Raw genomic sequence first — 19,843 nt, forward strand, 5'->3', positions numbered from 1 at the left:
AACATAGCTACACACAATAACACCAAAGACATTATCAGCATGTAACGTAGTTAGCTGTAAAATCGCCTAAACAAACTGCACTATCAATTTCGTCTAAAATCATACCATGTTCAACCTGCAGATCGATGTGCCTCACAGAGTGGAGTCAACATTTGCAACAGCAGATATACACTGCTCAAAAAAATTAAGGGAACACTTAAACAACACAATGTAACTCCAAGTCAATCACACTTCTGTGAAATCAAACTGTCCACTTAGTAAGCAACACTGATTGACAATAAATTTCACATGCTGTTGTGCAAATGGAATAGACAACAGGTGGAAATTATAGGCAATTAGCAAGACACCCACAATAAAGGAGTGGTTCTGCAGGTGGTGACCACAGATCCCTTATCAGTTCCTATGCTTCCTGGCTAATGTTTTGGTCACTTTTGAATGCTGGCAGTGCTTTCACTCTAGTGGTAGCATGAGACGGAGTCTACAACCCACACAAGTGGCTCAGGTAGTAAAGCTCATCCAGGATGGCCCATCAATGCGAGCTGTGGCAAGAAGGTTTGCTGTGTCTGTCAGCGTAGTGTCCAGAGCATGGAGGCGCTACCAGGAGACAGGCCAGTACATCAGGAGACGTGGAGGAGGCTGTAGGAGGGCAACAACCCAGCAGCAGGACCGCTACCTCCGCCTTTGTGCAAGGAGGAGCAGGAGGAGCACTGCCAGAGCCCTGCAAAATGACCTCCAGCAGGCCACAAATGTACATGTGTCTGCTCAAACGGTCAGAAACAGACTCCATGAGGGTGGTATGAGGGCCCGACGTCCACAGGTGGGGGTTGTGCTTACAGCCCAACACCGTGCAGGACGTTTGGCATTTGCCAGAGAACACCAAGATTGGCAAATTCGCCACTGGCACCCTGTGCTCTTCACAGATGAAAGCAGGTTCACACTGAGCACATGTGACAGACGTGACAGAGTCTGGAGACGCCGTGGTGAAGGTTCTGCTGCCTGCAACATCCTCCAGCATGACCGGTTTGGCGGTGGGTCAGTCATGGTGTGGGGTGGCATTTCTTTGGGGGGCCGCACAGCCCTCCATGTGCTCGCCAGAGGTAGCCTGACTGCCATTAGGTACCGAGATGAGATCCTCAGACCCCTTGTGAGACCATATGCTGGTGCGGTTGGCCCTGGGTTCCTCCTAATGCAAGACAATGCTAGACCTCATGTGGCTGGAGTGTGTCAGCAGTTCCTGCAAGAGGAAGGCATTGATGCTATGGACTGGCCCGCCCTTTCCCCAGACCTGAATCCAATTGAGCACATCTGGGACATCATGTCTCGCTCCATCCACCAATGCCACGTTGCACCACAGACTGTCCAGGAGTTGGCGGATGCTTTAGTCCAGGTCTGGGAGGAGATCCCTCAGGAGACCATCCGCCACCTCATCAGGAGCATGCCCAGGCATTGTAGGGAGGTCATACAGGCACGTGGAGGCCACACACACTACTGAGCCTCATTTTGACTTGTTTTAAGGACATTACATCAAAGTTGGATCAGCCTGTAGTGTGGTTTTCCACTTTAATTTTGAGTGTGACTCCAAATCCAGACCAAATCCAGATAAATTGGATTTCCATTGATTTCTTTTTGTGAGATGTTGTTGTCAGCACATTCAACTATGTAAAGAAAAAAGTATTTAATAAGATTATTTCATTCATTCAGATCTAGGATGTTTTATTTTAGTGTTCCCTTTATTTTTTTGAGCAGTGTACTTTTGAGAAGATGGGAAACGTTGCCCATGCTACGTCAATGAGCAATGCGGTGCATTCTGAGCGATTCTGGGACAAGGATTGCTCTCCTTCAAGGAGTGAATGGGAGTCTATTGGGCACTAGCTCAAAAACCCAACATTAGCACGAATTTCGTCAACAAGACGTCAACAAGAACATTATAAATATTTTCCAAGATGTGAGATTAACTTGCAATCTGTAGTATCATATAGCTTTGGAATCGTGACATAAGGGGCTTTCGAGGAAAATAGGCACGTTTCTCGATATATACACTGACTTTGAGAAGGGATTGTGTAACTATTAGCTTAGCAACTGCATGGCGCGGCATGACAACGTGAGCGCGATTGGTCGACAGTCTGCTGGGTGGAGTATTATAAGGTCCATCGTTCATTGGATTCCAATCTCCTTTCTAGAATATCTCTGGCAATGGCAACATGCAATGCACCCTGAACAAAAGAGGCTGACAAATAGGAAAAATGTGCTAAGCCCTCCATTAAATTATACATTTCTCGAGGTTGGAATATTGCAAAAATATGATCAATGGCTCGTTCAAGAGAAGACATCGGCCAGTATTGAAATCTGACATGCATGATAGACGTTTCGCGATGTAAAAGTCGTATTCCTATTAACTTCCAGTGTAGTGAGAGTGACTTTGTCACAATGTTGCGTCATACCGGACAGATTTTGGGGTAATAAGGTTACACACAAGGGCAATTTATAAGGGCCTAACGTGTGTACAGAGGGTGTACATTTTTCCCATATTTTTTGTCAACAGGCAAAGATTTACAGTGTTTTTTTCAACACAACTATGCCTCAGTCAGTTACCATGTATGCAGTGCCTCAACTTGGAGGTGTCAAAGACAAACGTTTCCTGGTTGAGATATGTTCTCCCTGTGAGGCCACCAGAAGATGTAATGTATATATTTTCTTCTTCAGAGTACTCTTATCACAGTGATTTCTTCAGAAAGGTTACTGTTAGTGTTTTGTGGGGAAAATGTAATTGAAAATGATGGTATGATATGATAGCTTTAAAAATATAATAATACTTTGTAGTCCGTCATATTATTTAATTGGGTTGGAAAGGGGATGTAAAGGGTTAATGTAGACCTTCAGTGTGTTTTCTTCCCTCTGTCCCTGCTGACCTCCCCTCACTCTGCTGGAGAGCAGCTTTAATCCATCATCATGTATTTCATCTGATAGAGTTTGATATGGTGCCTCATGGTACAGCAGCACAGATGAGCGCTGTTGAGTCTTAATTACCTATTATACCCCAGATGAGAGATTCATCTCACTGAACAACTGAGGAGAACAGTGATCGGCAGGCAAGAGCGGAGCTCTGGTGCAATGTGTCTTATTGTCCTGAAATCCCTGTTTTCCCATAAAACAGCAGAAATCCTCCCTCGTACGGTTTGCCCTGGGTTGGTTCTGTGTGTTCTGTCATGGAGGTTAGCATAGGGAACACATGTTTTGCTGCAGCACACAGACCTACTCACTGTATCTAACTTTCTCTCACTCTGCGGTGGCCCTCCTTTTGTAAACCTCCCCCTTGCCTCTTGTTGCCATAATCCCTTTGCTATATTGTGCTGTTTGCCTTCCTGAACCAGGAATAAAGGCACTTTGTGTGTCCTGTTTCCCTCTTCATGTTGTCTCTCAGCCTTCCTCCTCTGTGGATGTGCCACAGTAAGCACATGGCCCTAACTGACTTGTCCTGATGTGCACACAATGGAGCGCACTGACTGACTCACTTCACCAGGCTGGGCTGCTGCTGATAAGCTCTGGGCCTATGTTGCTGCTCTCTGTGTCTGGACCAGAGCCATCACAGTTTAAAGCAAAACCCCGCTGGGTCCCCCTTCCTGAGCCCTTCAGAACCCACCGCATACACACAGACACACACTCCCACCCACAGAGAAACAAGCCAGGAGCGAGAGACAGGCAGGGTGTTCCTCTTCCTATTATAGGAGTTGCAGTTGTAGGCTACTTAAATGGAACCGCTCAGTATTAGCTGAGGAACGCTCAACTCTGTTCTCTTATATTGAAGCGGAGTTTAGTTTTGACAACTGGTCTCGCGATTTGCTATCAACAACATTGAGCCACCATCAGTCGATACTTGTAAAAATGTAAATTCTGAAAACACTTACCTGTACCTATGTTTGTCCTGTACAACTGCGGTCCTACTGATGTGTGCTTAAATTCATAATTTTAATAAAAACTTTTATTGAATTCAACCACCAAATTTTTCCTCATTTGTGTTGCTCATCTCAGTGTGAATGGGCTTGGTAACTCAATGTTGTTGCTAACAAATCGCATGACCAGCTATCAAAACTCAGCGTTCCTCAGCCAGACATGTATTGACATGCATCCTCCTTTCCTTCTACTCTCCCTCTCCTTCTCCTACTGAAACATCAGTTTATCTGCTTCGTATCATGTTTTTGAGATACATTTCTTCTGCCTTCTACATTTTTTAAGTCTTGTCTTGTTGAACTGCGATTGGGACTTGTGTGTCAGAAGAAAGTGGGATAAAACGACTAGCTATAAGCATTTATAAATATATTAATGCATTCATTTATAATTCATTACACAGACTTGGTTCATAGTGTTACTGAGTTTTCAACACTCTCTTTCGTCTTAGAGGCGATCATCACTGAATTACTGTACCATTTTTGTCAGAGCGCACTGAGCATGCAGCAGTTGAGTGGTTCCTCTGTGTTCAATAGGCATATGAGGCTGCCTACATGTTTTAGGGGTTCCTGAGTTCTTGTCCCAACAAAAGAGCCTTTGGAATGACACTGCCCATACTATTACAAGTTGCCTAGGTTACCCTGTCTGCAAAATATCAACCCCTGACCCAGCCGGCGCTCTAGCCTTTCACTCCTGATGAAAGCGTCTCAGAAGGCCTAATTAATCACCAGCATAAGCAGTCACATGAATGAGCCTGGAGGCATGTTTGCTGGGATTGGCAGACTTTTAGAACTTTATCAGGGTCCGAGCCTAATCATTGTGTTCTTCTCCCATCCAAGAATGGAGGCATTCCTTTGCTCATCAAAGCAACTGAAACTTTCAATGCTGTATGTTTCATTTACTGTAAGGTTCTGCTTGTCTTTTCTTAGTCAACCTTGTGTTATTTTTCTTTGTTCTTCAACGTAGCCCTGTTTCTTTGTGTTGTGGAACGTAGCCCTGTTTCTTTGTGTTGTGGAACGTAGCCTTGTCTTTCATTTTTGTTCATTGATTTCACCTGTGTTCGTTTCTCACCTGGTCTCATCAACTCCCTATTTAGTTCAGTTCTTTCTGTTTGTATGGTTGTGAGGTATTGTTTGTTTTTGACTGCCTACCTGTGTTTGACCATTGCCCACCTACCTGTGTTTGACCATTGCCCGCCTACCTGTGTTTGACCATTGCCTGCCTACCTATGTTTGACCATTGCCTGCCTACCTGTGTTTGACCATTGCCCGCCTACCTGTGTTTGACCATTGCCCGCCTACCTGTGTTTGACCATTGCCCGCCTACCTGTGTTTGACCATTGCCTGCCTGCGACCATGACTCCTGCCTTCTGCGAAGGCTTAATAAACATCTGCCGCATTCTGCGCGTGAACATCCACCTTTTTCTCCCTGAGTATTCGTTACACTTACGCTACCCATCTTCAGGCATTATAGTGCCCTCCACTAATATTGGCACCCTTGGTCAATATGAGCAAAACGGGCTGTAAAAAAAAAAGTTACGTTTTGTTTTGCCCTCTATATGGCCATCCCATTCAACAGTACAATGAATGTCAATGTTTGTATCGATTGTCTTTTTAATCGGAAAATAATAAACGTTTATATTATATATATTTTTTAAAGGCACACCTGTTAATTGAAATGCATTCCAGGTGACTACCTCACGAAGCTGGTTGAGAAAATGCCAAGAGTGTGCAAAGCTGTCAAGGCAAAGGGTGGCTATTTGAAGAATCTCAAATCTCAAATATATTTTGATTTGTATAACACTTTTTTGGTTACTACATGATTCCATATGTGTTATTTCATAGTTTTGATGTCTTCACTATTATTCTACAATGTAGGAAATAGTAAAAATAAAGAAAAACACTTGAATGAGAAGGTGTTCTAAAACTTTTGACCGGTGTATACCCGGTGAAACAGGAAGTCATGGCTTACTACTTAAGTGTTCCTAATCACTCGGGTGAACTTAAAAAACGTAAAATATGAATGGGAATATACTTCAGTTAGATTTTACTCATAAGAATTTCTAGGGGTGCCAATAATTGTGGCACACATGTTTCGGAGAAAAATATTTATTTCACTTTTTTTCAATAATTTTACTTCAATTAAAGGTTTGATTTTTGTGAATATTTTGAATTAAAAACCAAGAGGATAAATAGAATAGATTTTTTTCACAGCCCGTTTTGCTCAAAAGTATTTACCAAGGGTGCCAATATTAGTGAGTTGGCTGACCATATTGTGTTCATTTCTGCTGTTGTTCAAGCGACTCTCGTGATTATTCATAATCATACACCATATTTCAATGTTTTTTCTAATTAGCATGTGACCAAATACAGTACTTAAAGAAGATATTGGCTGTATTGCAAACACGTAAAAAACACACCCTTCCCCTCAGACCTCAAATTAAGTGGACACTTCTAATGACGTGTGAGGATTTGACACTTGCAGGACAAGGGAAGAATGAATTCATTTTAAATGGACCGCCCTTGCCTGGAAATGTGTCACTCGTTCGCCCCACGGTTGTTTTCAGTCATCATGGAACCACCAGTAGTTGTGTGTGCTTTATATGCGCTAGTCAATTATGATTTGCATTTCATATCTTGGCTGGAAGACAACGCATCCGCAGACATCGAACACTATCCGACGATATCAAGTAAATCGAAAATTACAATGTATAAGTGTGATAGCAGGGACAGTTCTATGCGCTAGCTAACTTTTCCAACAGCTAGCCAAACTAAAACATAATTACTTTTCTGATTTGTGTTTTTGCCGTCATGTGCATTAACAGCACAGTTTCTAACTTATTTACTTTTTTTTTTTACTTACACTTGTATGTTGGTCTTAAGTTTTGGTAAACTTTTCTTAGCGGATCTACAATCATCGCGAATTGAATTATGGGGCGTTTCAGGCCCCAGAGTGAACAGAATTGTACACTCGCACAGTTGCCAACTTCCCTTGCTTGGCTAATTGTTTGGACCGACGGCAAAGATGGTCGTGGGGATTCCACCAAGAGCATAAGGCCAGGGTAAGTGGAGGAGGGTGTGTCTTTAATGAGTTTGAAACGCAGCCAATAACAAGGTTGTTTGTTTCGTAGGAAAGTCCAATGCCGCTCTGCATACATACCACTGACTCAAGTAATACGATTAAATGCTCTACTTTGTCACCATAGCAGGCTAGCAAGGGCAGCAGATATGCTGCACTGATGTATAATGCAGCACTGTGTTGCTGATAGAGACCTTTACCAAGCCATACAGATAGACAGACTATTGGCGGTACTGTTTTCTGTCTCTGAAAGTATACCATTCAATCTGAGGTAAACAATAATCAACCATCTGCCTTGTTTATTTTGAGTTTTAGATAATTCATTAAAAGCACATTTCCTTCTGAATTTGTTGGATGTTTAACAGTAGCATTACTTGTTAATGTTTATCTATTCTTGGTTTGGAAAACACATTTTTGATACATGGAAAAGAAATGGAAATTGTTTTTCCCCCCCACTGTTTAGCTTCATTTTCTTTTAATCAGGAGAAGTGGGTTTCTGTGAAAGGGTAATGGTTCATTGTCGTGCTGCCATCAAACAGATTCTCATAGTGATGTTTCAACTCTAGTCTAATTCTCACCCCATTTTTTTTTTTCATATGACCTCATGTTAGAGGAAATATAATTTGGCTTGTCAAAGCAATTGTTTTAGTCTGCTGAGTTGATCTGGAAATAGCTGGAGGCAATCTAGATTCGTTGGCCCCTTGACATTTTGTTTGGTTTCATGTTAATTATCTCAATTTTTTTCTTACAGTATGTTGTTACCCAGGTTTCTGAATAAAACACTGTATAATAGTACATTAGGATATGAATTACCTTATTTTCTCTTCATGTAGTTGTCTGGGGAGTGTGCATCCTATCACATGCCCACATCTGACAGACCATTCAGCCCAGGGACCTCCCTGACCCCACAGTCTCAGTGTCCTGACCGGTGCCTCTGGAGCTGCTCTCCCTTACTGTTCTGTTACAATGGCCGTGCACACTCTGCCTTGTTTTGTCAAATCAAATGTTATTTGTCACATACACATGGTTAGCAGATGTTAATGCGAGTGTAGCGAAATGCTTGTGCTTCTAGTTCCGACCATGCAGTAATATCTAACGGGTAATCTAACAATTTCACAACAACTACCTTATACACACAAGTGTAAAGGAATGAATAAGAATATGTACATAAAAATATATGGATGAGCGATGGCCGAACGGCATAGGCAAGATGCAGTAGATGGTATAGAGTACAGTATATACATATGAGATGAGTTATGTAGGGTATGTAAACATTATATAAAGTGGCATTGTTTGAAGTGTCTAGTGATACATTTATTACATCAATTTTTTTCATTATTAAATGGCTAGAGATGAGTCAGTATGTTGGCAGCAGACACTCAATGTTAGTGATGGCTGTTAACAGTCTGATGGCCTGTAAGACAGATAAGCTGTTTTTCAGTCTCTCGGTCCCCGCTTTCATGCACCTGTACTGACCTCGCCTTCTGGATGATAGCGGGGTGAACAGGCAGTGGCTCGGGTGGTTGTTGTCCTTGACGATCTTTTTGGCCTTCCTGTGACATCGGATGGTGTAGGTGTCCTGGAGGGCAGGTAGTTTGCCCCCGGTGATGCGTTGTGCAGACCTCACTACCCTCTGGAGAGCCTTACGGTTGTGGGCGGAGCAGTTGCCGTACCAGGCGGTGATACAGCCCGACAGGTTGCTCTCGATTGTGCATCTGTAAAAGTTTGTGTTTTTGGTGACAAGCCGAATTTCTTCAGCCTCCTGAGGTTGAAGAGGCACTGCTGCGCCTTCTTCACCACGCTGTCTGTCGGTGGACCATTTCAGTTTGTCCGTGATGTGTACGCCGAAACCAATGACTCAGTGACATCCCCAACTCCCTTGTGTTACAAGGTATTGGCTAAACCCCTTAAACAATGACTGTCCTCCTGGTAAACTTGAGCCCCACTGTGGTCACCATGTGAGATGTGTATTTGAGAAGAAATGGGAAACCTTGTAGGCTTAAGGTCATCACAGCAGCCAAAACAAAATGAGCAGATTGAAAACCTACAGCACGTCAGCTTGATTTTCTGCAGTTTTCTCTAGGATTATTCTGGATCCATTGAAAGCTCCTAGATAGACACACTACACTGAACCATCGTAACATAACCTTTTCCACTGATCCCCTTCAGAGTAATTTATGATGAAGCGACATTCAAGATTTGCACAAATGTATTGAGTCTTTTTTTCCTTGTCTTCACAGCGATCATAAATGTCATCGAGCTGTACAACAATGTCACATTCAAATCACACTGCAGCGTTCTGCTTTACAGAGCTTTCAGATGTATCATTCTGTCCTCCCTGACAGTGTAGAATCCCTCCACACTGGGATTTAAAGGAATGAGTGCATTAAATGACAGCCTTGGGGCATACAGTGTGTGGCTGTGAGAGTCATAGAGGAAGACGCATAATCTATTTAAATTCAATTGGATTCCAGGAGTAAACACTGTAATCACATGTACCAACTGTCTGTCTGTTTGACAGCTTTAATGTTTCACTTTATCAAGCTCACCGGAGCCTTCATTTTTATTGGCTTCGTTAAATGTGTCTTTTGGTTTACAAACCACTAGCCCGTGGCTGCGCTCTCTGAAGGCTCACATCACAATGCTTGACTACCTCTTTCTCAGTGACCATGGAAATCTATTATCTTGAAGAGCTGTATAAATGAATACAGTCTATTTTCTATCACGGTATATGAATGTAATACCATACAATTATTTACTCAACATTCAGAACTGTATATTGATGTGAGTATTGTTACTGCTTTCTAAGGTGCGATAGCTGTGTGGACATAAGCAGTGTAACATCAATTAATTTATTAATGTAAGAGTTCTACTAAGTGTTCTAAGGGCGGTTACATTGACCTTGTTATTGAGGTGTTGCTCTCACCTCTCATGCATCCTCATTAACAGGCAGGGTCTATGTGTGGCTGGCTTATACAAATATTCATTTTTTTCTCTCTCTCGGGCTCCCACAGAAACCCCCCTGAAAGGAGAGGATGTTCTAGGAGACAAATCGTTTTCTGACTCGTCCCTGTTTGCCCACTGGGGTCAGGAGCTGAGCGCTGACAGCCGCAGGGTGGCCCTGAAGATGTTTCAGTACTACGGCTACAACGGCTACCTCAGCGACCGCCTCTCCCTGGACAGAGCCATCCCAGACCTCAGACCTGATGGGTAAGCTGAGCTATCCGAATAAAGCACAGGAAATCACTGACAATATCACCCACTTAAGCTTCTGCTGTCCCCCCAAGTCATACCAGCAGCCCAGGGGCTAACAGGACCTTCATATCCAGACTGTCTGATTTCACTATGGTCTCACTATAACACACTAGTTGTGATCGTTTTGGATACAGACTATACGGAAGAGCACACATTAGAGTCCCCACTTGTTTGACTTTGTAGAGAGCATAAAAAACAAAGCTGCCTAGTGGGATTTCATGTTGAGAATATGCCTCTGCATTTGACTCAAGCCCTGTTTTGACAGGCAACCCAGAAGGAAAGTGTTACTTCAAAACAGTGGGGTGCAATTTTATCTCCCATAATTACCAACTATTGTCTACCTAGTAGAAGCATAAAAGACCCTCACTCCCCCTCTCTGTCTATCTGCGGTTCTCATACAATAATGTTACGTTGTGAAAAGTGTCATATCTTATCCCATTGTTTGCTTCACAGATGCTTTTATCTGGATCACACTGAAATACACGTATTGTATTGTTACTGTCACATCTGCTGTTGGGTTTGGAGGTCTGCCAGGGACATTAACATAACAAGCACCTCAACATTGAGACCACAAATTGCCCGGGCGTCTGAGAAACAGACACATCTGTTTAATGTAGAATGGTATTGCTTTGAATGTGCACTTCTCTAAATCAGGTCCCTTCTTTCCACACTCCGCTCACATCAGGTCTGTTTTCTCCCCAGGTGTAAAAACATCACGTATCCATCTAACCTCCCTCAAGTTAGCATTGTGTTTATCTTTGTGAACGAGGCCTTGTCTGTCATCCTGCGTTCCATCCACTCTGCCATGCACAGGACCCCCTCCCACCTCCTCAAAGAGATCATCCTGGTTGACGACTACAGTGACAACGGTGAGCATCATTAGACTGTATTGAACAGAAATGACCCATGATGAAAGTGTATTGCAACAAAGTGTTTTGTCTGAAGCAGCCGTAGCTTGCCCATATTTTGTTTGATTGCCTTTTCCTTTGAGAACTTGAGTGGCGGTACTTTTCTTTCGCTCTGGGTCTTGGCTCTGTTGGCCTCCAGTTTATCAGTGGGAATCTTCTAGTCTTAGTCTGCAGGAAACAAAGGGGTAATTACTATCTTTTTATAATCTAGCTCTTTAATGTCCTTAATTATGGGCTGTGCTCACTGGATTTAAAGGATAGGTGAAAGAATACTAATTAGCAGGGAGATCTGCCTGATGGTAGATTACTATCCAGAGAGGTAATTAAGTATTTTACATTTTATTATGGCCTCCCAGCTGTGTGAGCCCACTGGTTCTGAGATCTGTCTCAAGCTGTGCCTGGTTTAAAACACCAGCTGATCCTATGGTGTCTCACCACAAGCACACAGTCTTTTTAAACAGTGCTGCTGTATCAGTGAGCGGCCTGTGTCTACTGTTACTAATGGCCACCGTCACACAGTCTGGTGTGGAGGGGAAGGCTGATTAAAGATGAAGCCAGCTGTGAGATGTAGGCAAACATCCTGCTGTTGTAGAGTTTGTGCAGAACTACATCACTAAAAGTCAATAATGCCAGCTATCAGTTGGTGCAGACTGGTGATTGGAGAGAATGCTGATGGGTGGGTCAGTGGGTTGGGTCAGCCAGAAGAACCTCATACTCTCCCTGCTGGGATAAGAACTCATTTAAAGATACCCCTCTTCCCTTTTCTCCCTCATCTCTTCTCTCCTCTCTATCCGGCTGTGCACTCAACCTCCTGCACCCTTCTGCTAATCCCTAGGTACCTGAGGCACACTTTATTGCCTCAGCGAGCTGACAGCCTCCTGGGACAGTCCATTATTATCTGGGTACGGGGGGTAGGCTGAGTGCCCTTATCTGGAGATGCCATCTGTTTCCCCTCTGTAAGGTGAAATTCCAAAGGTTGTTGCCGTCCTCTCTCAGCTCAAGTGGATTACCGTGTCCCATGGAATCTTTGATTTTATCATGTAATTGGGAGTCAGAGAGCAGCCCCTGAGGTCCCTCAGGAAAGCTAGTCGCGCCGTGACATTTTGCTAATGGCATTGCAACCTGTTTGCCAGAGCATCCTGTCAGATTCACTCTGATAGATTTATCCTTATCATTATCGTCATGATTGCTAATCTTATCTCTACTAAACGTTTTCAGCCTGTTGACCCATGGTGCTGCTTAGGCCGTTTCAGGGGTTCACCATCTAGCTGCTGTCCTCCAGCACCAGGAGCATCATAATGTGAATCTCTGTCTGCAGACAGAGTTCTCCTCCACCTCCATCCAGCATTAGCATGCAGGAGACACTGTGACCATTGAGGGGAAGAAGGGCCAATTTACCTGGCTGATTGGATGATGTACCCGGCCTGAGGAAGACATGTCTCCGTGCCACAGGGACTCTGACAGGTGTACAATCATCTGATTGATTGGAGGAAGGCTCAGGATTTCATTGGAAGTAGAATTTGGAATGGCTGCCAATGACCCCTCAATGTTTCAACATTGAACTACACACTACTGTATTTTAGGATAATTGTAAACAGCATAACTTATATGGTTTGGAATGTTGTCGGTCCTTAGTTGAACCTGTCATCTTGTGTATTTCTCTGTATTCAAATCAGCATGAGGTCATCTGACAGTGTTGTATCACAGAGTGAGTTTCTAAATGATTATCCTTACGAACAGGCAATGAGAACCCCTTAGGCACCTTCTAACAGCCTTGTTATCCAGCTACTCTCCATTGCAAGGAGAAAGGCTGTATATCACAGGGCTAGAGAAAGAAGCATGAAGGAGGATCCATCTTTGTCTGTCCACTCTCCCCGTCTCTCTCTGGTCCCTCATCTTCTCTCAGACTCCATACATCAGTCTCTCTAACGTTTGCCTTTTCTCTCTCTCTCTCTCGCACTCTCTCTCTCTCACTTTATTTTCTATTTCCCTCGCTGTCTCTTGGTCTGGGCGGAGTGACGAGGATTTGTTCATGTATTACATTCACAGCCCTGACAGAGTTGCCAACCCGAGCTCATTTTGAGTGATGGATGGCAGCCTCTGTGTCTCTCCAACTCCCAGCTTTTAGCTACAGTACATACAGAAACTTTGACTCAACAACAAGGATTGGGTCCATCCCCCCTGGATTATAAACTCCTCAACTGTGCCCGATTTAGAAAGACACATTTGGAATATAGGAAACGGCTTAACAGTGAGCTCCAAAAGTATTGGGACGGTGACAAATGTGTTGTTGTTTTGGCTCTGTACTCCAGCACTTTGGATTTGAAATAATACAATGACTATGAGGTTAAAGTGCAGACTGTCAGCTTTAATTTGAGGGTATTAGTCTGCACTTTAACCTCATGGTCATTGTATTATTTCAAATCCAAAGTGCTGGAGTACAGAGCCAAAGCAACAACACAATAGTCAGTCCCAATACTTTTGGAGCTCACTATATATCATCACCTATTCATTATGCTTCTTATACAGATGTAAGTTCTTAATATCAGCCAGTTTGCTACAGCAGGAAAATAATCCTGCATTAACAGGAAATGTGAATTATTATGTGTATTATAATTAATGGACATTTTTGTAGGAGTTAATACATTTATCGTGAGGGAAAAATGAAGTCTGAAATTTCAAAGTGGAAATTACAAAATTCAGAAGACTTTTTTTAAACCTCAAACACACTACACATATTAAAGGAAACGTACCCTGCAACAGGGTGATCAAATTAAGATCCTACATCTGTACTGTGCATTTTGTTTTATAGCAACCTATTATGTCCATGATTCTGCAGGTGTCTTCATTAGCTTTTTCCACAAATGTACAAAATGGAATAATCTTTATAAAAGGAACTTTGAATCTATATGAAAGACACTTTGCACTTGATGACTTCACAAATCGAGTGGATGTTGCAGTTTTGTGCAGCTGAGTACTCCCACAGCTGTAACTGTAGAACTGTGCCTATTGCATTCAAACATGAGAATGTTTTAGGAAGCTTCAGTTAGGGTATCAGTCATAAAAGATTGATGTTCTTGGTCATCAGCCGTTCCCAGGGTAATGAACCTGTGACTCCATGTGCTTTATTATGATTAATTAGAAACCATTACACTTCATCATTATTCTTCTCAATTCACACATCTGAATCTCTTAATTATTAATTGTATAAAACAAATGACTAAATGACTTAATGCGGCTGATGAAACGTCATCAGCACGTGCCCATAAGGTGCCAATTGCTTTCCTGAGGAGAATGATCTGAACAGAGAATGTCATTTAGCTACTCCCCATTCCATCATTGAACTGATATGTGCCACTCTGAAAGCATTAACACAACTTGTGAAACATCTAGCAGCTTGTAACCAACGCTCATTTTCTGAAATGGAACAGCACCACCATTCACAGCACGTCCAGGTGGGCTATTGAACTTTACCCAATGATCGATGAGGGACACATCTTGCTCAAGGATAAACAAAACGCTAGGGTGCTCAGCCAAAAAGAACAACTATTTCAAGGGCAAGGTGTTGCGCTTCAAGGCAGCAAACAAGGTTCCCTCAGAACACAATCTACTTGACCTGAACTGGGACTGCATGGTGCTGGAGTGGTTATTATAAACAAATGTAACCATTGTATTATACAATAATCTAATTTAATCATGTAGGATTCATATACTTTTTTTCAAATTCTGCTCCATGTATTATTGTTATATTTGCTGGAAAATGTATGCTGTCCTTGAAATCACAAGTCTCTTAGGTCTAGTAGAGATCTCATGTGCTTTCTTATTCAGTGAGATTCTATGGTACCTGAAGCTCAACTCCCTCAGACAATGTTTAGTATGCTGCTGTTCGCTATGGGAGAAGATTAGAATGGAGACTGCTGCTTGAGGGGAACTACAGCTGCATTATGGAAAACAATGAGGAAGCAAAATGGCCAAGTAAAGCTAACACTCTCCATTCTCTACTTACCTCTGCTTGGGTTGTAATGAAATCAATGCCTCTTTGAGTATAATGACACTCAATGCTTTCCCTCTGAACAGGATGATACAATCTTGAGAGCTGGTAGCTGTGCAGTGTCTACCCAGAATATCTACCCAGAATACCAAAATTGGTTCTGTGAAAGTTCCCAGAATATTTGTTAGGGTGCGGGAAATATTCTCATAACACAAACACTGTCCAGTTGTGCTGATGAGTATACAATGTTTGTATAAAACAATCGCCTGATGTTGCAAGAACGTTCCCAGAACACATTTGTGTTATTACATAACCAGGAAACCTAATGAGAATGTTTGGGGAATGTTCTGTGGTGGTGGTTAGACGTTTTAGTGAATGTTAGAACATTCCAAGGATATTTCATTTAAAACATTTTCTGAAGAAAAACATTCTTTGAATGAATGCTTTTGGGATGTTATCATTCTGTTAGACAAAACACGAACTAGAACTTAATGGGAACCTTAGCTAATGTTCTAGGAAGGTTCCCAGTTTGCTGGGTAGCTACAAATGCATTCTCAAAGGTTCTTCAGTGAATCTCGGCAATCCGCATAGCTGTGTGTTGTAATGAGTGTACTGACTGATAGGGAACCATCCCAAAAAATGTAGGCAGGGGGCCTTCTGTCCCATTCTCTGTGGATCCATTAGTGTTTACAATAAGTCATTACACCCAGGTGGACTGTTTTGGTGTGGTGTTACACATGGTGAAATGTGTGATTATTGGATTATGGCTGCCAGCCATACAGAGCACAGTAGCTGTACTGTTTAGGGGTCCCTCTGTTCCTGGCCTGTAGTCGTACCATCTGGTGAATATTGCGAGAGATGACTGATAGCACATCAGATGCAAACAAGCAGGTGCCTGGTGGGGTTGTGTGAAGTCATTTACCACATCTCTCTGCTTTATAATGATGCAGCAGAACGCTGAGACTTGAACAATAGCACTTTGGAAGAGTCTAACTATCTTCATACTGTAGGCATTTCTCTGGAGGTTTACACAACACAGCTCATAAAATATTCTTTGTAATTGACTGAAACCTTTTGTATTGGCTGGCATTTCATAGGCTGCTATTCCCCAATGTGTGATTACTCTGAATGTAAAGATTTCCTGTCCTGTAGAGTCAATTGTAATGTCTCAGGTTTTTAAGTCAGTGGTACCACAGAGTTCCAGTTAGCACACAGGTGAAACCACTATCTGTCCGCTGACATCAGTTGATATCAGGTGGTTGACCTCATGTTTCCTTCAGTTGGAGACTTGGCTTGACATTGTTGATTAGTATCCCTTTACACCTCGTACCCCTATACGAGTTTAAAATGGCAGATTTGGACACTGATAAGCGCCTAAATTGGAACGCAGTGGCTGTACAGTTACATGCTATATATGACGTCAGAGCTCAGGGTCTTTATAGCTCATTATGGGTTTTGAATGACTACCGTTCTGAACTTGAGCACCGCGCACGACAATACACATTTTTCTTCTAATTGATGAAAGTTGAAGGAGAGGCAGCGTGATGTTTCAGTTTACATAATGTTTATTCACTTTTCAATTCACATTAGCAACTGAATGTCATGTGCCGCAAGAAGGTTCGGCGCTCGGCAACGGACATTTACTGAAAATATTCCTATGAACTATCCCAGTAGGCTAATAGCCACAACCAGTATGCTTTAACTATGCAAGCGACTTTTCATCTTAACCAGATTACACATTTGAAAAAGGAACCAAACCACATTGCACTCTTGAATAAGGCAACAATTCACAAGCATGTGCAGAAAATAAGTTGGCCAGTAGCAGACAATAAGTTGGTCCAGGATCCGAAAGGCTTCTTCAACTCCTCAAGCCGGCAAGGTGGAAAAATCAGCAGTTCTGCCCTTAAGCAAGGCAGTTAATACCCAACAAAAACTGCTCCCGGGGTGCCGATTTGGACGTCGATTTAAGGTTGCCCCCCGCACCTCTCCGATTCATGCATTCAGTTGTGCAACTGACTAGGTATATCCTTTCCCTACACATTACATTTTAGCTTCATGACATAACAACTGTGCTTAACAGCATGTCTTTATCAAGTAACTTTAGCCTATCAAAAATTAAAGCTTACTACCCCCTCTCATACAAATGTAAAAGTACAGTAGGCCTACCTTACAACATTACAACAAGTCAGGCTTCATTTTTATCAATATCATGCAAATAGTTTGGTCTACATGTGGTAAAATGGCTCTAGGGTATCATGTTTCAGGTAAGACCCAGATGCAGACAGTGTCGAAGTAACACAAGTTTATTACTTGAACAGGGGCAGACAAAACGACAGGTCATGGGCAGGCAGAGGTCAGTAATCCAGATAAGGTGCAAAAGGTCCAGAACGGCAGGCAGGGTCAGAACAGCCAGGGGTCAATAATCCAGTGTGGTGTGGCAAGGTAAAGAACGGCAGGCAGACTCAGCAGAATGGTCAAAACCGAGAAAAACTAGAAAACAGAAACTAGAACAGACAGGAGCAAGGGGGAAAAACACTGGTAGGTTTCACGAAACAAAACGAACCGGAAACAGACAGAGAACACCCCCAGGGGTGCCACCTGTCGTCCTACCTGGGCTCATACCTGGTTGACCGGGGTGCCGGCGTTGGAAATCCGTGATGAGGCCTGTGTGCAAGTTGAGAACAAGTTCTCGTTTACAATTGCGACCTGGCCAAGATAAAGCAAGACGTTTGACACATACAACAACACAGAGTTACACATGGAGTAAAACAAACATAGTCAACAATATAGTAGAAAAATAAGTCTATATACAAAGTGAGCAAATGAGGTGAGATAAGGGAGGTAAAAAAAGAAGGGCCAGAAGTATACAGAATGGTGTCGTCTGAATAGAGGTGGATCAGAGTATCACCAGCAGCAAGAGTGACATCATTGATGTATACAGAGAAAAGAGTCAGCCCAAGAATTGAACCCTGTGGCACCCCCATAGAGAATGCCAGAGGCCCCGACAACAGGCCCTCCCATTTGACACACTGAACTCTATCAGAGAAGTAGTTGGTGAACCAGGCGAGGCAATCATTTGAGAAACCAAGGCTGTTGAGTCTGCCGATAAGAATGTGGTGATTGACAGAGTTGAAAGCCTTGGCCAGGTCAATGAATACAGCTGCACAGTATTGTTTCTTATCGATGGCAGTTGAGATATCGTTTAGGACCTTGAGCGTGGCTGAGGTGCACCCATGACCAGCTCTGAAACCAGATTGCATAGCGGAGAAGGTGCGGTGGGATTCGAAATGGTCGGTAATCTGTTTGTTGACTTGGCTTTCGAAGACTTTAGAGAGGCAGGGCAGGATAGACATAGGTCTGTAGCAGTTTTGGTCAAGAGTGTCCCCCCCTTTGAAGAGGGGGATGACCGCAGCTGCTTTCCAATCTTTGGGAATCTCAGACGACATGAGAGGTTGAACAGGCTAGTAATAGGGGTTGCAACAATTTCGGCAGTTAATTTTAGAAAGAATGGGTCCAGATTGTCTAGCGGCTGATTTGTAGGTGTCCAGATTTTGCCGCTCTTTCAGAACATCAGCTGACTGGATTTGGGAGAAGGAGAAATGGGGAAGGCTTGGGCGAGTTGCTGTGGGGGGTGCAGTGCTGTTGACCGGGGTAGGGGTAGCCAGGTGGAAGGCATGGCCAGCCTTAGAAAAATGCTTATTGAAATTCTCAATTATAGTGGATTTATCGGTGGTGACAGAGTGTCCTATCCTCAGTGCAGTGGGCAGCTGGGAGGAGGTGTTCTTATTCTCCATGGACTTTACAGTGTCCCAGAACTTTTTTGAGTTTGTGTTGCAGGAAGCAAATTTCTGCTTGAAAAAGCTAGCCATGGCTTTTCTAACTGCCTGTGTATATTGGTTTCTAACTTCCCTGAAAAGTTGCATGTCACGGGGGTTGTTCGATGCTAATGCAGAACGCCACAGGATGTTTTTGTGTTGGTTAAGGGCAGTCAGGTCTGGAGAGAACCAAGGGCTATATATGTTACTGGTTCTCCATTTCTTGAATGGGGCATGCTTATTTAAGATGGTGAGGAAGGCATTTAAAAAAATAAATAACCAGGCATCCTCTACTGAAGGGATGAGGTCAATATCCTTCCAGGATACCCGGGCCAGGTTGATTAGAAAGGTCTGCTCGCTGAAGTGTTTCAGGGAGCATTTGACAGTGATGAGTGGAGGTCGTTTGACCGCTGACCCATTACGGATGCAGGCTGAGATCATGGTTGAAAACAGCAGAGGTGTTTTTAGAGGGCAAGTTGGTTAGGATGATATCTGTGAGGGTGCCCGTGTTTACGGCTTTGGGGTGGTACCTGGTAGGTTCATTGATGATTTGTGTGAGATTGAGGGCATCAAGCTTAGATTGTAGGATGGCTGGGGTATTAAGCATGTTCCAGTTTAGGTCACCTAGCAGCACGAGCTCTGAAGATAGATGGTGGGCAATCAGTTCACATATGGTGTCTAGAGCACAGCTGGGGGCAGAGGGTGGTCTATACCAGGCGGTAACGGTGAGAGACTTGTTTTTAGAGAGGTGGATTTTTAGAAGTAGAAGCTTGAATTGTTTGGGTACAGACCTGGATAGTAGGACAGAACTCTGCAGGCTATCTCTGCAGTAGATTGCAACACCGCCCCCT

The 19,843-nt window shown here is 43.2% G+C and overlaps 1 protein-coding gene across 2 annotated transcripts in view; it reads left to right on the plus strand.

Moving 5' to 3' along the window:
- The window catches only part of LOC115203052 (polypeptide N-acetylgalactosaminyltransferase 18), a 97,216-nt gene that overhangs the window by 26,953 nt on the left and 50,420 nt on the right, over positions 1-19,843 (plus strand). Inside the window, exons 1-3 of one of the 2 annotated variants that reach the window (XM_029767357.1) lie at positions 6,807-7,006; positions 10,038-10,233; positions 10,981-11,147. In XM_029767357.1, the coding sequence (XP_029623217.1) occupies positions 10,151-10,233; positions 10,981-11,147 (250 nt within the window). In that variant the 5' untranslated portion in view covers positions 6,807-7,006; positions 10,038-10,150. Of the gene's footprint in view, positions 1-6,806; positions 7,007-10,037; positions 10,234-10,980; positions 11,148-19,843 lie in introns of those variants that run through there. The other variant, XM_029767356.1, reaches the window with a different exon arrangement.

Source organism: Salmo trutta, chromosome 12 (genome assembly GCF_901001165.1).
Source record: "Salmo trutta chromosome 12, fSalTru1.1, whole genome shotgun sequence".
In the NCBI taxonomy this organism is placed as follows: domain Eukaryota; kingdom Metazoa; phylum Chordata; class Actinopteri; order Salmoniformes; family Salmonidae; genus Salmo; species Salmo trutta.